This window comes from Capricornis sumatraensis, chromosome 15 (genome assembly GCF_032405125.1).
Source record: "Capricornis sumatraensis isolate serow.1 chromosome 15, serow.2, whole genome shotgun sequence".
Lineage (NCBI taxonomy): Eukaryota > Metazoa > Chordata > Mammalia > Artiodactyla > Bovidae > Capricornis > Capricornis sumatraensis.
The window spans coordinates 16094942-16114469 of NC_091083.1; the positions used below are offsets into that span (position 1 = coordinate 16094942).

Here is a 19528-nt window from a genome sequence, read left to right on the forward strand (position 1 = left end):
CGAGCTCCGGAGGGGGCGTGCGTGAGTGCGCGCGAGTTAGCGTGTCCCGGGGGCGCCGGCGCGGGGCAGGACAGCTCGGGGGGAGGAGATGCCACTTCATCAACTCAGGTGTTAAGTACTTAGGGATCTCATCCAGGTCTCCCCTTCTTTCCTTTGCAGGTGGCCCAGGAGAGACTCAGTCTCGGAGCCGCCGAGGAGCCCCCGGTGCACAGGAGCCTCACTTGCAGAGTTCTAGCCAGTCCTCGCTTCTCTTTTACAATTTGGCCCTTTTTTGTCTTCCCGTACCTAATTTTGGGAATTTTTTTTTCTTCCTCTTCTCTTTGCTAAACTACCCCGCAAAGATTTATTAAAAAAAAAAAAAAAACTCATTTGCTCACCTTTCCTTCCCAGCTTTCTTACTCCCCCACTGAAAACAAATCCTTAAACGACCCCCGCCCCTCCGACGGCAGGAGCACCTGCGGAGCCTCGGAGCCTCCGACCGCCCTCTCTCTCCGCGCGCGGGTTCCGGGCCCGGCGAGAGGGCGCGAGCGCAGCCGGGGCCATGGAGGTGACGGCGGACCAGCCTCGCTGGGTGAGCCATCACCACCCCGCGGTCCTCAACGGGCAGCACCCGGACACTCACCACCCGGGCCTCGGCCACTCCTACATGGACCCGGCGCAGTACCCTCTGCCCGAGGAGGTGGATGTACTTTTTAACATCGACGGTCAAGGCAACCACGTCCCGTCGTACTACGGAAACTCGGTGAGGGCCACCGTGCAGAGGTATCCTCCGACCCACCACGGTGAGTGCTCCCCGGGTGCGAGGACCACCCCTCCCCCGACCGGCTGTCCCGGCTCCCCGGGTCGGGGAGGCAGGGAGGGACCAGGGGGTGGGGAGAGCCGGCCAAAGCCCCCCACAAGTGCCGCTGCTGCTCCATTTAAAAAACTGGGGCCCGGAAATGGGCGAGGAAGGCGTCTTGATCGTCTCTAGTCTGTTTTTCAAAACAGTCGCAGCAGGCGCCTTTATGCGGCTGCGGCCCGGGGGCCTGGCGCTCACCTGGCGGGCGCCGCGCGGCAGCCCTCTTTCCCCGCGCGGTCGCGGCTTCGGGGGCCTTGGAGGTCCGGGGCGCCTGGAGAGCCGAACCTCCGCCTCCGCCGGTCACCGCTCCCCAGGCCGGGCATCTGGCGCGGGCCAAACTTGGCTGGGGCTTAGTTCTTTCTAGGGGCTTCTCTCCCCCATTTATCCCGTGGTTCTCTCTCGGGGGCTTCTGCCGGCGTGCCTCGGTGTGTTTCTCCAGCACATTTCCAGAAGGGCCCAAGGAATGTATTTATTCCCCTCGCTGTGTTTCGGCCTTTCCCTAAAACTAGTGCATTTGGTTTTTAGGCATATCTCCTAACTCCTAGGCTCCGAAGAAGGGAATTCTGGTGCTTGACCCGGTTTTGATGGAAAGACTACCATTTTAAGTTTGGGACATTTGGGGTTTCCTAGATTCCCGCCTGCACAGAATTTTCCTGCGTCTATGCTTTTTGGTTGCCTCCTTGCCTGCTCCCGGCAACTCTTGCCTTTCTCTCTCCTCCTGCCTGCAGCTGACCCATAGGGTCCCAAAGAAGATTTAGGATCTATCAGGGTTTCCTTCTATGAATGCGATCCCAGTATTTACTTTTTCCTTTCTCTTTTCATCTTGAGAAGTTCGGGGGAATTCTGAAATGGTAAAGAGAAACCCAGCCCTACGTAGCTGAGGGGGAAAGCTCTTAAACTTTCCATCTGTAAGTGGGTTCCCAAAGAAAAAGTAGGAGCAACATTTTAAGTGGAGGAACTGTGCATTGCTCTCCTGGAGATCTGCCCTGGTTCCCCTGCTTAGGTCGCAGGGCTGGGGCTGATGACAGAGCCCCTGTGGGAGCTGGCGTTCTCACCCTGCTGTCACCAGGCTTTAAACAATTGTTTCTGCAGAGGGGGTGCTCTTTGCCCTCGTTCTGTGCACATCAGCAGTTAAGTGGAAATGAGGTAAATGCAGCCTTAATATTATTTACTATAGGACTTCCTGCATAATGTGAAGCGTGACCCTCCGTGTTCAGAGAACTCTCCTTCCCCCTCGTCTCCCCTCCCCTTCCTCTCTCTGAAGATTTTAGTTTCAGTATTGTTCTTAATGGTTAAATAGAATGTCAAACGCTGAGACAGGTACTGGATTAAAAGATCAATAAGTGTGAGGATTTGCACTTGCCGTTTAGACTTACCCCTCTCAGAGTGTCTTTTGGTCTGAGTTAGGGCTGCCTTACCGCTCTGTATTTTAAAGGAGGACTCAGTTTACTGCGAAATAGACACAGAAACTGGAATTTTGTGTCTCTGGGGCTCAGGTGAAAATTCTTATATTACACTGGTGAAATCACAACCTTGGGGTTGAGATGGGCCTGTTTTTTTCTCACTAGGATTTGGGAGGTGACAAAGGCAGACAAAAGTGCCATACCAGGGTCTAGCCTTGGAAACTTTCTCCATAAGCCTGAGCAATTAATTTTCCTGCAAGTCTCATTTCAGGCCTGGTCATTTATAAGCCAGCAGTGAAGTAAGGGTACGTGGAAGTCACCCTAAAATGGTCCTTCCCCTCTCTTCCAAGCCTTATCCTTCCTGCTGTGGGCCTGGGCCGCTGGGTCCGTGTGTTCTTCTGGTTTTGAGCGGTCCTGCGGCGGGCGCACCCCTTTAGGCCTCATCCTTCACAGCCCACCCTCTTATCAGGCTGCCTGGGATTAGGTCTGGGCTGGGGGCCACTGGGTCATTGAAGGAAACCAATAAATCAAGTCAGGTTCCAGAGAGGGACCTCGGGGCTGTGATTTAGAAAGTGTATCTGGAGAGGCCAAGAAAGCCAGGGCCCCTTCTTGCTCCATCGCAGCAGGTCTCGAGGGTCAGATGCAGGCCCTTGATTCCCTGGATCTGGTGGGACCTTGGTGTGGGAGACAGGGGTGAAGAGGGTGTGCTGGCCCAGGTACTGCTGGGGCCAGTCTGTGTTGAGGTTGTCCTGCTGCAGGAGAGGCAGGGGTGGAGGGCGTGAACGCCCCCGGTGCCTTTGGGGGCTGCTCTCACCTGCCTGTGTCTCTCTCTGGCCCCTTCCCTTCCCTACAGGGAGCCAGGTATGCCGGCCACCTCTGCTGCACGGATCCCTGCCCTGGCTGGATGGTGGCAAGGCCCTGGGCAGCCATCACACTGCTTCGCCCTGGAACCTCAGCCCTTTCTCCAAGACGTCCATCCACCACGGCTCCCCGGGGCCCCTGTCGGTCTACCCGCCGGCCTCATCCTCCTCCCTGTCGGCGGGGCACTCCAGCCCGCACCTCTTCACTTTCCCGCCCACCCCGCCGAAGGATGTCTCCCCAGACCCATCCCTGTCCACCCCGGGCTCGGCCGGCTCGGGCCGCCAGGACGAGAAGGAGTGCATCAAGTACCAGGTGCCGCTGCCCGACAGCATGAAGCTGGAGTCGGCGCACCCCCGTGGCAGCATGGCCACCCTGGGAGGGGCGGCGGCCTCAGCCCACCACCCCATCACCACCTACCCGCCCTACGTCCCCGAGTACAGCTCTGGACTCTTCCCGCCCAGCAGCCTCCTTGGGGGCTCCCCCACCGGCTTCGGATGCAAGTCGAGGCCCAAGGCGAGATCCAGCACAGGTAGGAACCTTCTCTCCCCCAGAGACCCTTCTCCTTTGCCCCACAGCCCCCTCCACAATCTGAAATCCCAGGCAGGGACGAGAGAGCCCGCCTTCCCAGTTCTTCCATGGGGAGAGAAGGAGGTGTGTCTTGTCTCGGTCCTGTCTTCAGAGCAGAGGGAAATGGGATCTGGTTGAAAAGGCCCCCTTAGAGCTAGAGAAGGAAAAAGATAAACAAAAACAAACCCCCATCTCCTGCTTGTCCTGCGGGGGTACTGGTGGTTGCTGGCGGTAACCTTTAGTCAGTTTGCAAGCCCAAATGGAAGGCGAGGGAATAAGTCTTTAGTGTTTAATGCTAAAACGAAACCTCCTGAAACCCAAACAAAACAGGTCCCTCCTCTGACCCCCTTGGCCTTTGTGTCCTGGCTCTCTCCCTCTGCTCAGCTCAGAGGGGGTCAGGCAGTCACCGGAGGACAGCCCTTGACACAGACATGTATAAATAAAGTATGTGTATATTTTTCGTCGGGGGCGGGACCCTGGCAAAATCAGGACACACATTCTCTGCGTGGCAAAGGGGGCTCGAATCCTGACTTCTGGGTAGAGAGGGGAGCTCCGCTCTGGGGAAGCAGTTCAGTGAAGATCAGAAGGGCTTGTTACCTGCAGTATCTTCGGGTACTGGGAGCCCATTACTAGGCAGGGGCAGGAAGGCGTCTGATGACCTACTCCCCGATTGATCTGAAGCCAGAGAGGTTAGGAAGGACGGAAAAAGATTCCCCAGGTGCCTGTCTCTGCTTCTTCTGCTCATCTGCTTACAGAAGAGCACCCTGCCCACCCAACCCCCCCCAAAATTGAGCTGCATGTGTATTCTCTTGGTGTAGAGGCTAGCATGAAAGGAAATGCAGAGCCCACACAAAATATTTTTTATGTTTTAAAAATAAAATAATCCACTACCCATGTCGAAGTGGCTGAATCAGTCAGGGGTTCTTTGAGATGCCTTTTCACTGTATTCTTTTTTTTCCAAGATGGTTTTGGGAAGATTGGCATGTCTCCTTGGGAAATATCCATTTCAGGGTGGGTGTCTGTCCTGGTCTGTCCTAACTGGCTACCCCCCCCCCCCCCCCCCAGCCAATCTCTCTACAGACTCTGTAGACACTGAAGTGGTGGAAATCGCTTGTCTTTTCTGGATGAGACAACCAGTCTTGAAACAGAGCTTGCAAAACCCGGGTTTAGAAAACTTCCGAGAGAGGGCTCTGGGCGCCCCAGTGACCATGAGATCAGTTTCCAGGGTTTTTTTCCAGGGTGACATTCACTCCGACTGCCTGGGCAGGACTGTCTCTATTTAGTTGATATGTTTCAGCTAATCCAATTATTTTCAGACTGCTGCACGCGACAGTTGCATTGTTTATCCCGAGCCAGGAACTTCACTAGAGCCCGGATGCGGTTAGGCTGACAGAAAAACTCAGACCTGCATGTTCAGTACATGAAAGTCGGCCGAGGGAGAGGGAGGCGGCAGGAGGAAGGGAGGACAGGCAGGAAAGCGGGGAGCGGAGGGTCCCCCGAAGCGGGGAGGGGGAGGTTGTTGATCAAGGCTGGACGGCTGCTGGCAGTAAGAGCCAAACCTGTGCAGTTTTGAGGTCAGAGTGGGCTTTTTTTTTTCAAGTTCTCTTTTCTGGTAGGGCTGAAAAGTTGGGGGGAAGATCGTGGTCTCTGAGGCTGGGGAGGTGGTTTGTGTGGGGGGAGAGGACAGAGTGACTTTTCCAAATGCCTTTGGTCCTCTGCCCTCATTTCGAAGTTTGATTCCCCCCCACCCCCACTCTGTCCTGTGCACCTCCTGCCTGTCTTTGTCACTTTCCTGGAGACTCGGGACATTGGGGAGGGGAGGGGGAGAGGGTTGTGGTTTCCCTAAACCAGAACCAGGGGCACCTATATACCTATTTTCTTTTTTTCGGTTGGGGAGAGAGGAGAGGAGCCGATTTAAATTTGGCTTTTGACTTCCTCCTCCCTATTCCTTTCTCACAGTTTGAAAAAAAAAAAAAAATCCTGGGCCGCACACCTGGGCAGCGAGGGAGTTGGGACTTTTGGGAGTGTGGAGTGTGCAGAGGAAGTTTCCAGACTCCTAAGGAGGGTGCAAGGGGTGGGAATTCCTGAGAAGGGGACTCTCTTGGTTTTCGTGGTTGCTTTTCTTTTTTTTTTAATTTAACCTCTTCTTCACAATTGCCTGAAGGAGGAGCCCAGAGAAGAGAGGGTTGTCGCATTTTGGAGAGACGGTTGAGCTGTGGTTTAGAGCATCTATTGCTTTTCTAACGCCCAGGCTGTCGGGCTGGGATGTGTCTTTGCAAACAAGAGACTATAAGCCGTTTTTCTTCAGCAGGGGAGGGGGGGTGCACCAATTCTTAGCTCTCCCCGGATCCCTTCCATCGTGGGGCTTGCCACTCCCCCCTTTTTCCTCTGCAATTTCCGTACCCCTTTCCATCTAACTCCAGGCTCAGGCTTATAGTCAGAGGCAGAGGGGTGTCTGAAAATGGCTGTTGAATGCTAAGAGGCCTGCGGTTGTCACCTTAGCGCGAGGTGTCTGAGCAGCTCACACCAGGCAGTGAGCGTGGAGAAAGAGAGCAGGGGACAGTCAGGGCCTCCCTAAGGAAAATTCGTTGTTTGCTGAAGTCACAGATTAGAGGCAACAAGGAGAGAAGGGAAAAAAAAAGAATAAGAGAAAACCAACGTGAGGCAATCGCGAACTTGCCGAGTGAATCAAGACAGAAAATTGCTCTAGTGTGCAGAGCCTCGCTGGAGAGGCAACCGTTGCTGGCTTTCAAAGTCCCTCAGAAAAGGAAGCTGTCATCCTCCCCGCCACCTGACAAAGGAAAGGAAATCAGACTGATGGTGTCAGGCGGGGACATCCCCGGCCCAGGTGGCCCAGGTGCCCGGGAGCGGGGCAGTCCAGCCCAAGCTGAGGGTGATGGAGGAGGCTTGGGGTCCAGGAGACACCCGCAAAGGTCTGGGGGGTGAGACAACGGGGAGCCCGAGGCCGCTGTCTCTGAAGGTGGGGGAGTAGGTGTGGGCTGGACAGTGGGCACGGCTGCCCCCAGGAGAGGCTGGGCCTGCCCTGCAGGGGCCAGAAGGGCTTGGGGGCCCCTAGCTGCCTGTGGCCGCTCCTCGCCCACTTGCCCTTCCCTCCTTCCTCTGCGCCTCCGCACCTTCAGTGGCCGCATCCCTCCGGCTTTTGACCCCAGAGCAGAGGCGTCTGCTTGTGACTCAGCCCAGAGTCTGCTGGGTGCCTTGCAAGCCCTCCTGGCCCGCTTAGGGCCACGCTCGTGTGGCTCATTGCAGGGCTGCGTGGAAGGCTGTCTGTAGACCCCGGGTTAAGAACCTTTTTGGAAGGGGGAACAAGGAAAGTGAAATCTCATAACTCCTTCACATTTTTTTTTTTTTTTTGAGAAAAGCAAAGTGGACGAAACTCCTCAGAGTACCTCCAGCTTGTAAAAGGAGGCCAGAGCCACTTTCATTTCCAAAAGTCCATTTCCTTCCCCAGAGCCCGTTTCTGGAGAAGAGCCCAGGCTCTGGGGGTGTCCATTCCCTGCCACCCTCATGCTGGGTCTGGGGCTTTCCTAAACCTGAGCAGGGCCCGGGCCCTGGGCTGGCCTTCCCTCCCCCACCCCACCCCGTCTTCCTGGTAGTTTGGGGTCAGCTGATTAATCTTTAAAAACAACTGTTAGGGACTCATCTTTCCCACCACCCCCAAGCCTCCCCACGGCACCTGGGAGATCATCCTGTTCTTGAACAGACCGGCTCCGGTTGGCTCCGTCTGGGAGGGCTGTGAAGCTGGTGTGCCTTCCTCAGGGGAATGAGCCCCCCCGGAGTTGGGCAAGTTCTCCCAGAAACCTTCCTTCTCTTCCTCCCCCTGCAGAAGTTCAGAAGAGCTGGCAGGCAGTTCCTACAATAGCATCTGGAGGGCTTCCCCCTGGGGGCTTCCCCTCCAAAGGTGGGCCCGGTCACTCTCCAGCCCCTAGAGTGAGCCTTGTTCCAACCTGGCCTGGCCGGTTTTTTTGTTGATTTTGTTTGTTTGTTTTTTTGGAAAAAGAGCAACTGCAGGCAGGCCTTGGTTAATGAGCCTACCCGAGGGCCTCCCTTCCCCCGCCCCAAACTGGCCCATCCTCCTGACCCACTCCTCACCTGTTAACACTTCCCTTGGTTCTGTCTCCTTCCCCCCTCTCCAGCTCCCTGGCCTTCAAGAAGCCTCTGTGTGTCTCTCCAACCCTTCAGACTGGAGTCTCGGGCTGGGAACCCGCAGAAAACCTGGGCCTTTTCTAGAAAGAGAGATGGTGGGGAAGGAGTGGGCCCTGTGGGGTCTTCATCTTTTCCTTGCTAGCCAGGGACGTTTACAGTTTTATTGGAAGTAAAACCTAAAGTCCTCGCTGCTAAAAATCCGTCAGCCAATCGATCTATCTGTTCATCTGTTTATTATCTGTTTTCTCAATCTAGCCATTGATGAATCTCTCCTTTGGCCTCATCCTGATCGTCATTATTTAATCAATCTGTATAGACAGGCGTGGTGATGAGAATGGATCATCTTTGTTTTCCTCTGAGGGAAATGAAAGGGGTGTTTAGCTTTTGCCATTGTCTGGGGCTCAGGATTTTCCCAGGGAACTGTTTCAGGTTGAAATCCGCCTTCCTCCTGGGCTCTGCTTCATCTTCCCCATCGAGTGGGGCTGGCCCTGGACAGGTGTCTGTTGCTTCTGATTCCTGTGTCACTTCTTGGGCCAGGAAGCTGTGTGTGTGTGTGTGTACGTGTGTGTGTACACGTGTGTGCCTGTGCGTACGTACATGCATGTATGTGTACATGGGAATGGTCAGGACATGAGAGGGCTGTACAGTCATTCTTTTTCAAGGGAGCTGGAGGGGAGAAAGTTCCGCAAAAGAAGAAAAAGAGAGGAAAAAAAAAAAGTTGTCTATTTAGCTTTCATTCCCTAATTCTGCTGGCAGCTTTATCGTGTGTCTGCCTTCCATAAGTGACTTATGTGTGATGTTGTTTTCAGAAGGCCGGGAGTGTGTGAACTGCGGGGCGACATCCACCCCTCTCTGGCGACGAGATGGAACTGGGCATTACCTGTGTAATGCCTGCGGGCTCTACCACAAGATGAACGGACAGAACCGGCCCCTCATCAAGCCCAAGCGAAGGCTGGTGAGTTGTCCCTGGGGCAGCCCTGACCTGACACTCTCCATTTTGTGTCTTTAATTTCCCCTCTTCAGGAAGGAGCGCTTTCTGCAGGAAATTGGCAGGACAGCTCAAAATCGTGTCAGCTGGCTTGGGGTAGCTTTCCCCTTGTCTTTGTTTTTTCTTTTTTTCAAATTAGATATACAGGAAAGTGTTCTCTCTCTCTTTCTATCGCCCCCTCCATGGTTCTTAAGTCACTTACCACGTTTTTAAGGATGCTGACTTCTGATTTATCCAATCTTAAATATCTTCGCTGATAGAATGATTGCTTTAACGGGACCGGGGTGACTGATTGGAAGTGTGTTGATAGCCGCAGCCTCACAGAGAAGGTTAGTAGGGGGGTGGAGGCTCGCAGGTGCCACCCAGAACTTGTTTCTGGAGCTGTAGAAGGGGTCTCCCAGGAAGTGATGATGGTCTCAGTGTTGCCTTAGTGCCCCCGATGAGATCTCATGTGGCCAGGGCTGTAAGATGAATGGGGCCTATTAGCTGCATTGCACAAGCAGCAGCCGGTGGCCTTTGTGGAGTTTTCCTTCTCCCATGGTCTGTAGAATTGAGGAATTGCCACAGGTAAACACAGGAGAAAACTGATTTCCGTCCTGCTCCCTGGTCTCTCCTAGCGTCTAGTCTGATTTTCCCTTTGAACTCCTGCCAGCCCGGTGGCCGTTTCCTCTCTCCCCCTCTTTTTTCCCTTTCTTAAACCTCTTGACCCCTAGGAATACTTGAGAAAACCTGGCACAAGCAAGCACGTATAAGGAAAACTAGCCGGAGAGGTTCGTTTGCAAACTTGTCTTTGGAACCTCAGGCCAGATTGAATAGCAAGTGTATGTAACAGACAAATAAAAGCAGGCTTGGCAAATGATAACTCTAACCACAGTCAAGAGATCAAAATGCTTTTTGTGGTGATGACATTCACCAGGTGGAGAGGGGAGGAGGGGAATTTCCCCGCGCCGATGAATGGATGAAGTAGCATCCCTCAGATTGTAAGGTGGACCCCTCCAAATCCTCTGCATTCTTTTTAAAGAATAATTTGTTTTCCTCATCAGATTTTAGTGCAAATCAACACCTTTCACATCCTTTTCCGAAGAAGGAAAATCTTTCTAGGGATGGCCATGCCCACGTGACTTTAATTTTTGGCCATCCTAGGTCTCCAGGCTTTATTCTTTCTGATCTTTGCCCCCGTCTCCAGCTTTCTCAACCTTCCCCCGACTTGTCCTCATGCTCTTTGGTACTTTTTTTTTTTCCTTTCTCTCATGTGCAAAGCTAACTTCCTAGGAAAAAGCTGCCGGATATCTGAGCTCTGGAGATAACTCATAAACAACAACTCAGCTTCCCCAACCTAAACATCAAGATGTTTGAACGTATCAGAACAAGACGTTGTTTGAAAAAAAAAAAAAAAAAGACTGGAGGTGTTAGTGCAGAATTAGTATGATCACACCACAAAAGAATGTTCTGAATCACTCCAAACCTGGCCTTAGGAAAAAAGAGAGAAGGGGGGAGAAAAGAAAAGAAAAAAAAGAAAGAAAACTAACAACAAAAACTTTCTTTTTAAAATAAATCATGATATCATGATAATCGGGCTCTTTTTAAAAGGTAAAGAAGAAATAGAGAGCAGTAAATTCTCAGACCCCGTGGTTGTTTGGTTGATGAGCAAGAATGCATTTGACATTTTCTCGAGGTTTCTTCTGTCTGGGGCGGATTGCCTAGGAGGGCTAGACTTGCATTTTATATAGTTTTGTCCACATTCATCTTTCGTAAGAAATCTCTAGAACTCTGAGTAATAATCGCTTATAATTGTAGAGTTCCTTTGCTGTCACATGTGAAGCTGTCTTTTCTTTCTTACTCATCTCTTCTGGGTGGTTTTATATTTTTAGTTCCATAGAATTCATATGCTCCAGAGAGACACTGGGGGCCCATTCAGGATATATGTGCATATATTTTTAGCACTTAGATGTATTTGACTTCTGAGTATCTAGAACTTCTTTTTTTCTTTCCTATATTTCCCTGTCTCTCCTTCCGGCTCTGTCTCTCCAATTTGCAGTTTCTGCTTTGGACTGAAGACCACTCCACCCCTTGGTAGATGCATACCTAACACCAAATAAACTCAGGCCATGCGGACATAGGAGAAAGGAAGACCCATAGAAATTTTTATTCGTAGTGGTGGAGGATTTTCATAAATCTCTAGCTTGCTTTATTAACATACTTTGTCTTCTCCTAGTGAACCAAACAGTGTGACTTTCAGAGCTTCTGTATAAGTTCACTGAAAGTCTGAGCTTGCTTAGATTCATGATACCGTCAAGACACTGCAAAGGGCTATACCACGAGCCTCGTCACTCCGAACTCTTATTTTGTCGGCTGGTGTTTTGTGCTTGAACCATCCCTTTCCAGTTGTTGGGCTGAGAAATCCAGCGCTTGAGTAGATATTAGGCTGCTATATCCAAGTATTTCTTTTAAAGTGTAGAAAACCAGTCCAGGATGATAATAATCATTGCATGGTAATGTAATTGTCAAAATCCTTAAGCATCAATTTCATAACTTCATTTTCTTCCCAAAGGTGTACAAGAACACCAGTTAAGTCTTAAACGATCATGTTTCATAAAGGCAGGTGGACAGAGGCTTGTGGAATGAGAGACAGCACTCTTGGACTGCGGTGAATTATTTTCCAAATGGACTACTCAAAAGTAGAAACTTCTCAGTTATGAGGGAGAAGGGCTATGTTTCCATTCTAGTTCCACAGAACACAGAAACTAAGAATTACTGGGGGGAAAAAAAAAAAGCAAAAAAAAGTGCCATAGCTCTGCTTTTTAAACCTGTAGAAAAGGGGAGCGTCTTTGGGACAATTTAGTAGCTTTGAAAGGAAAGGAATCACCCTGGTTCATTTGGAATTGCCTCTGGGTTTTCCATAGCTGGCCACTTTGAGTGTTTGGCTCAAGTTCTTGCCGGATAAAATATTGATGGAAAATCTCACCCTGATCCCTGTCATTTTGTTCCATGCTCTCATAACCATGCCAGAATTTTCTTGATCACAGATAAAGAGCAGCTAAATTCTTTCTGTTTCTCTTGCCTTTGATAATGCTTTTGAGTCCAGGGACAGAAATAATTTTGCAGTTGAAAATTTCTTTTTATGTTACAGGGGGTAGTGAGGAGCTGAGAGAGATTACCAGGGACCCACCTTCATTTTCTTTCAAAAGTTTTTGAGCTTAAGTTTATTTTTTTTCTGAGTATGGATGCAGGGAATAGCCCCCTGATGCATTTAAGTACGTCAAAAAGTGAAAGAAATATCTCCCTTTTAAAGGAAATGAAGGCCGTGACACAATCAAATAATTAAAATTCAGCTTGGGACTGACATCTGACCTGTGACCATTTGGCTCTGTGGAGAGCGTATAGGAAACTTTCCAGGGAGTCAGATGAATTGAAGGCAGAAGTGGGGCCCGTGCTCCTGGTGGATTGCAGAAGTCCTTGTTCTTCTTAGTTTGTTTCATTAACCGGAAACCACTTAAAGAGGATGAAGATGGCTGTCACCACGAGTTGACCGAATCTGAAAGTTTGGGCCGTGCACATTTAGGATAGCTGCAGATGGGCTAGGTCTGGCTCACTTAGGATGTTCTGGTGTGGCGCTTTCTCTGTGGCCCACCCCGTGTGTGTCAGTCACATATGCACAGACATTCTCACACTGCCTGCTCTCCTTATCATCCAGCAGTTCTTTATTTGGGATCTAGAAGGCACTTCTGATGCTTGGGTTTCCTCTTCCATGGCTGATAGGCTGTTGTGATGACCAGTATCCTTATTGAGAGCTGTTTTTCTGGGGAGTAGCTCTTCAAAAGGACCTCCTGGAGGCCTGGTGAAGAAAGCTACAGAGAGCTTGGTACCCAAACCTGTCTGGTTAATTCCAAAAATTATTGCAACCCATAAAAATGAACCATCTGGTGACTTTGTAGGAGGGGGGATAGCTTGTGATTTAGAGAGGTAGGGTCAGCTTTCTGATCCTCCCAGATTCTTCACCCTGGGGGACAGCAGGCTACCTACTGACCACCGGACCAAGGTCTGATCTACTCCTAGGCCGGTGGGTCAGCTGTAATTTTCTTCTTGACACAGCTTTTGGGGATCTTCATTTCTTTCATGTGGGCCACTTGCTAGTTTTGATTTCAGTGATAATTTTTTTCTTTTTTTTAAGTTGGTCTCCGTGGTTCTGCAAACCCATTTAACATTTGTTTTGATTTTTATCCTCCCCTGTCTACCCCCTCCCCAGTCGGCAGCAAGAAGGGCAGGTACGTCCTGTGCAAACTGTCAAACCACAACTACGACTCTGTGGAGAAGAAATGCCAATGGAGACCCTGTCTGCAATGCCTGCGGGCTCTACTATAAGCTGCACAATGTAAGTGTCCGGGGGTCCCACCCCCCAGACAGTCTCTTTCGGTTGACGCACAGTGCAGGGCATTCCCCTCCCCTGGTTCCCTTCTTGATTTTTTTTTTTTTTTAAATTTTATTGGCATAGAGTTGATGTGCAATGTTGTGTTAGTTTCAGGTATTCTGGAAAGTGATCCAGTTATACGGATACATGCATCTGTTCTTCTTCAGTTTCTTTACCTGTATAGGTTGTTAGAGAGTATTGAGTGGAGTTCCCTGCACTCTGCAGTAGGCCCTTGTTGATGATCCATCTGAATCACACAGTGAGGAGCCTCAGAAAAATCATGGCAGTAGGATCCAGTGTGGGAAAGGACTGGGCACAGCGAAGCCTTGTCAAGACTGCAGGGTTTAAAATAGATTGATCCCAACCTCTTAGTTTGTATTGGAAACAGAATGTGTGGTAGACCTCGTCTGGGTTTTTAAAGGGGAAAAAAAAAAATCTTCCCCTTAGCAAACCAAAAAGAAGCTGCCACACATATTTTGATGGTTTCTTGCATTTTAAACTTTTTGCAAAAAAAAAAAAAAAGAAAGAGTGTGCCAGAGAGTGGAAGAGAAAGGTAAATAGGATTGTGATGCACGAGGCAGGAGCTCAGGGCGATTCAGTTACTGTGGGGTAGAGAGCTTGGCATAACCTGTGCTGTGAATTTTAAACGGATTCCCTGTATAAAAGATACGAGATGAAATGGCTGAGATATTTCATCTGCTGAGTTTGTCCTCCCCGGGAGAACTCCTGAGAGGCAGCCTGCGGAGGTTATCCTTTCCAGGGAAAAGAATGCCTTTTTCCTTATAGATCATACTAGCAGAATGATAATTGCCAGTCAGTCACGTGAGTTTGGCCGTGTCAGTTTTGATCTTTCAATTCGGGGATCCTCTCATTTTGTAATATCTCTACCTTTAAAAAAAATTCAGCTATTTCTTTTTTTCCCCCTTGTACAACTCTGGCTGACAGGCTGTGACCCTAATGACGCCTGATGTTTATGTTAATCCCAGAGAAAGAATTTGTTCTCTCTCTGTCTGTGTCTGTCTCTCCCTGTCTCTCTCATATCATCCCTGTGGTTCTGTCTGGTTTTCCTGAGGTCTCTTGGCCAGTCTGACTGGTAGGGTCTGGGAGTGAACTGGGGACAGGCAGAGGGGTTTGCGCAGAGCCATCCTGGCAGTCAGCGAGTCTTACCCAGAGACACTTGTGAATTGTGGAGGAAGATTGGCTGGTTAGAGGTTTTGAATCACAGGAGAACTTCCCAGGGTACTACCTTAGCAATCTAGTCCTTTGGTACCTCTTGGGCATGAGTTGATTCCTGGGGACCCTGTAATACACCTCCCTGCCAGCATGTCATCTCCGCTTGATACTCAAGGCTTGGAGCTGATGGAACCAGGGTCTTATTACAATCCATCATTTCTGTCTCTTGCATCCCTAGATTGTGGTCTGTGTACATTTATCAGTGATGAAACCCCAGGCCTGTTTTCGCTTTGGGGAATTTCCTTGCTCACTGCCATGGAGAGAAGCAGATTTGTGATTAGAATCTGGAAGGTTTGGGCCCGTAGAGTTCTTGTGCTCACCCAGTGGTCGTCAACAAAATGATTTTGGGGGTGTGATGTATGGTTTGCAAAGAACTTTCCTGTTGTTTGACAACATTTGAGCCTCAAAGAGTCCCATGATGTAGACAGGGCAGAAATTATTCTGATTTTGTTTTACTTGAAAAAATGATGACTCAGAGAAACAAGGATGAGGCTGATGAATTAGAAGGGCCCGGATGGATTTCTGAATAGCGACAGACCTTCCAGGGAGATTAGGAGCTCAGGACTATTGGGGACCAGGGAAGAGTGAGCTCCTTCTTATTGTAGAATACACCAGAGATCTGTTTGGAGTAACGGATTGTGTGTGTGTATGTACTTCTTTCTGATTTCCACAGAAGTAAGGAATTATGAGAAATGAACCAGCTATAAATTTCTTTGACTGCTCATCCACAGTGAGATGTGATCTCAGTTGTATCCAATTGAAAACCCATCTATTTCTGAAAGATATGCTTTTCTCATTAAATCCAAGAGACGTCAAGGGCCCTTCTTCACTGCTTACTCCCACTCTCTTCTTTTTCTTTTTAAAATATTTATTCATTTATGTGGCTGTGTTGGGTCTTAGTTGCATCGTGGGAGATCCATCTCTCATTGTGGCTCACAGGTTTAGTCGGTTAGTTCTCCAACCAGGGCTCGAACCTGTATCCCCTGCATTGCAAGGTGGATTCTTAGCCCCTGGAAGACCATGGAAATGCCCTCACCCTGTCCTGGGCCCCAGTGTCTGGGAGATAGACGCGTGCTCATCCTCCAGAGTGGTTTTTCTGCCTTCTCTGGTTTAGTAAGAATTCACAGAAGGAGGCGGATTTGTTGTGTATTTAACAATAAGAGATACTAATCTATGAACATTCTCATTTTGTTGTGTTTTGTTCTGCCCATCGAGATACCAGGCATGCCCTAAGTTAGTTCCTGTCTCCTTATCTAGGTGTGTAGATAACTACCTATCTCAGTATCAGTGCTGGGACTAGTTATCTGGCTTTGTGTGGCTATCTGTGTAACTAGATATTATATTTAGATACCTGGCCCTGTATATCTAGATATCATCATGAAGAGCATGTGTCTAGGTGATATCTCGGGGGAGATTTGATGTGACAGTAGATTCCTATCGCCTCTGTAGGCTGCGTCTTTATCTTGATTATAACTTTGAGGAAGAAACCCTGAGATGTTCTCTGCCGTCACTCAGCTCGGCCTTCCTGTGTGAGGGGCAGACCTGGGGTCAGCACCCCAACCGACCAGCTCAGCCCCTAGAAGCCGTGCGTTCGCTGCTCCCAGAAGTGTTGTCAGCAGCCTGGCCCTCTTGACTTCTGGGTTCTCACTTCCTTCACTATCTCGTTCTAGCTTTTGGAGCAAACAGGCAGATCTTTGAGTCATGAAATCTTCCCTTCCTCCACCCTTGAGGACCCTGGAGGAGGAAGTGGTTTCTGCTCCAAGGAGTCAGGAATACTAAGACCCTGACCTTCCCGCCTCGAGTCCCTTTGCCCATTTCCCTGGAAATGGGACTGAATGTGTGGTTGGTTTGCTGTGTGGGGCAGGTGGCTGCTGTTGAGGTCAATCTGATTCTGACTCCTCGAGGGGAATGATCTTAGTTTGCTTTGTCAAGTTCCCCCACCCCCACCTTAAGCAAATATGTATTTGAAACAAAACACGTGGGGCTTATCAGGAAGAGAGTGATACCCTGAAGACGAGAGCAATGATCATGAGAGTAGGTGCTTGCCTTGGTCTTTTTCCTCAACTTCATGCTTGGTCTTTTTTTTTTTTTTCCTAAATCTTTTGTTTACTCTGGAATTGTATTTGTTTTTTTGCCACTTGGAGTATGGGATATTAGCTCCCTGCCCAGGGATCTAACTCTTGCCCCCTGAATTGGAAGCTCAGAATCCTAACCACTGGGCTGCCAGGGAAATCCTTCATGCCTAGGCTTTGCTTTTTAGGAGGAGAGTGCTTTCAGGCTAGCACAGGGCTTTGTACCCACTAAGTGAATATTAAATTCTTGTGGATTGGTTGTTTTGCTGCTCATCTAGTTAGAAGTGAATCGTCAGGACCAGGTAGAAATTGCAACTTCATCATCACAGTTGCTATGGCAGGGGCAAGAGGTTACATTTTTGCAAAGATGCATTATATTAAATTCCGGCCCCAGAATGTACAAATTTCAGGGGAAGATTTTTTTTTCCCTGTGTTTAAAATGACTTAAAAAATGTTTTTATGTCTAATGGAAGGATAATTGCTTTACAGTGTTGTGTTGGTTTCTGCCATATAACACCCTGAATCAGCCATGAATATATACGTGTGTCCCCTCCCTCTTGAACCGCCCTCCCACCTTCCGTCCCAGCCCGGGGTGGCCACAGAGTGCTGGCTTGAGCTCGTTGTGTTATGCAGCAGCTTCCCACTAGCTGTCTATTTAGGGGGAGATTTTACAGCACCTCTTGTTTCAAAAGGCCGTTAGAAGAGAGGCAAGCAAAAATTACTTTGAAGCAGTCTGGGCCTCTCAAGGCAGAGAGACAAAACCCTTAAGACCGATTGCCTAGTGGTGCCAAAGTTCTAAGTCAGATTTTGGACCAGTAGACCAGATATATTTCCCTCTTGAAAATCCCTCCCTTGCCTCTCTTCTCCTGAAATCGTGTAAGGTAATTCTAGGAAGAAGACAAGTTATTAGATTTTAGTGAAGCAGAGAAATACAGCCATTTTGGGTGGCTCAAGAGTATGGTCCTTGGGGACAGAAAGTTCCCTGAGACCAACTTTCCCCCCAATGACTGGTGCAAATGAACAAAACAAATAAGTCCTGCTAGGAACATCTTACCTGGGGCCTCTTGGCTTTTGAAATTGATAGAGGCTGAGACCCTCCCATTGCAGAACCCTCACTTGCAGAACTCTGGGGTCTCTGGGAAGGAGTCAGGGGGTATGGGGAGGAAGGAGCCCCCTGAAAGCAGATCCCTGATCTGGGGTGGTCAGAGGAACCTGTGCCTGGGTGTGGAAGTCTGCCCCTTCTCAGAGCCAGCCAAAAAAAAGTAAAAAAAAAAAAAAATTGATCTCTGTTTAGATTAACAGACCCCTGACTATGAAGAAGGAAGGGATCCAGACCAGAAACCGAAAAATGTCTAGCAAATCCAAAAAGTGCAAAAAGGTGCATGATGCGCTGGAGGACTTCCCCAAGAGCAGCTCGTTCAACCCCGCTGCCCTCTCCAGACACATGTCTTCGCTCAGTCACATCTCGCCCTTCAGCCACTCCAGCCACATGCTGACCACGCCCACGCCGATGCACCCGCCGTCCAGCCTCTCCTTCGGACCTCACCACCCTTCCAGTATGGTCACCGCCATGGGCTAGGGTCCCTGCTCGAGCGACACTCACAGGGCTCCCGGCGAGAGTCCCTCTGGCCCCCTTCTACGTGCATTTTCGCAGGAGCAGTATCATGAAACCGAAACCCGATGGATCTGTGTGTTTTTGCAGGCATCAAGCAACCTGATGTTGTGGCCACTCGGACGACGCAGCCTACCGTGGTGTCTGTTTTCTCACTCCCCGAATCTGGATCCCATTTGTGAATAAGCCATTCAAACTCACATTCCCTATTGAACAGGGTCTCTCTAGTGCTGTGAAAAAAAAAAAAAAAAAGTCACCGAACATTGCATATAACTTATGTTGTAAGAAATACTGTACATTGAAAGAAGACTTGATTGCCTCTCAGTCGCTGTCAGGAAGGCACGGAGGACGCCATGCCTTTGAAGGACGATGGGGGGAAAATAAAGAGTGGCGATTAAGAAGAAACTAGGTCTGATATCCAAATGGACAAACTGCCAGTTTTGTTTCCTTTTCCTGGTTACAGTCGTTTGATGCATTACAAGAAAAAAAAAAAAAGGAAAAAAAAAAAAGAAAAAATTTGTAGGCAAATCATTCGTTCAAAGCTGTGGGCCTCTGCGTAGGAAATTCTGTTACTCCAGGCAATGTGTTCCACTCTCAGGTTGCCCTGGAGGGTTCAACTAGACTTTCCCGGGCCTTCATGCTTTGTGAACATGTCCCTGTAATTGTTGTTTGTATGTATAATTCAAAGCACCAAAATAAGAAAAGTTGTAGATTTATTTCATCATATTATACAGACTGAATTGTTGTATAAATTTATTTCCTGCTAGTGTTAAGTACTGCTTTTTTTTTTGTTTTTGTTTTTTTTGTTTCTGTTTTAATATTTTCTTTCTCTCTCCATTTTTGGTTGAAAAAACTGGGTGACGTTCAGTTGACCTAAGGTGGTTGTGCTCCACAGGGCTGATTTTTTTTTTTTTCCATTTTGTTTCTCGATGATATTTATTAAATAGCTTCTAAGGGTACAAGAGCATATGTCCTTTGTCACTTCTCCCGCAGCCTGTGCTATGAGGGTAGCAGTGTATGAGCTACCTACGTGCATGTCAGCGGCTCAGGCCCGCCAGCCCTGGGTCCTGAGAGCAGCCTGGCTGAATGTTAGCGCCTGTTGTGTTCTGTGTTAGTGATCACTGCCTTTCATGCAGTCTGTTGGAATAATAATATAAAGAAATAATAAAGTTAAAATATTTAAGAAACAACCAAATAACATCGTATTAAGAGTGGTGGCCAAGCTCTTCTAGAATCTGGTAGCTCTAGGTAATCGAAGCAAAAAGAGTTTAAACAAGATAACAGAGCCCACTTGTGTTCAGCTACACACTGGGAGAGAATGCAAACCCTAGACAGGAACATCGATGTGTTTGGGAAACTGGGCATCTTGGGAGCTCGAGATG

General features: G+C 49.1%; 1 protein-coding gene across 2 annotated transcripts; it reads left to right on the forward strand.

Annotated features, from left to right (window-relative positions):
• The first annotated feature begins 541 nt into the window (after positions 1-541).
• Positions 542-18113, forward strand: GATA3 (GATA binding protein 3). Of its 2 annotated transcripts, none has more exons than XM_068987528.1 (5): positions 542-782; positions 3095-3631; positions 8643-8788; positions 13068-13193; positions 17829-18113. In XM_068987528.1, exons 1-5 carry the CDS (start codon positions 542-544, stop codon positions 18111-18113), a joined length of 1335 nt encoding a protein of 444 aa, XP_068843629.1. The 2 variants fall into 2 exon arrangements, with proteins under 2 accessions (XP_068843629.1, XP_068843630.1); XM_068987529.1 differs by having other exon boundaries at positions 8646-8788.
• The last annotated feature ends 1415 nt before the right edge of the window (positions 18114-19528 follow it).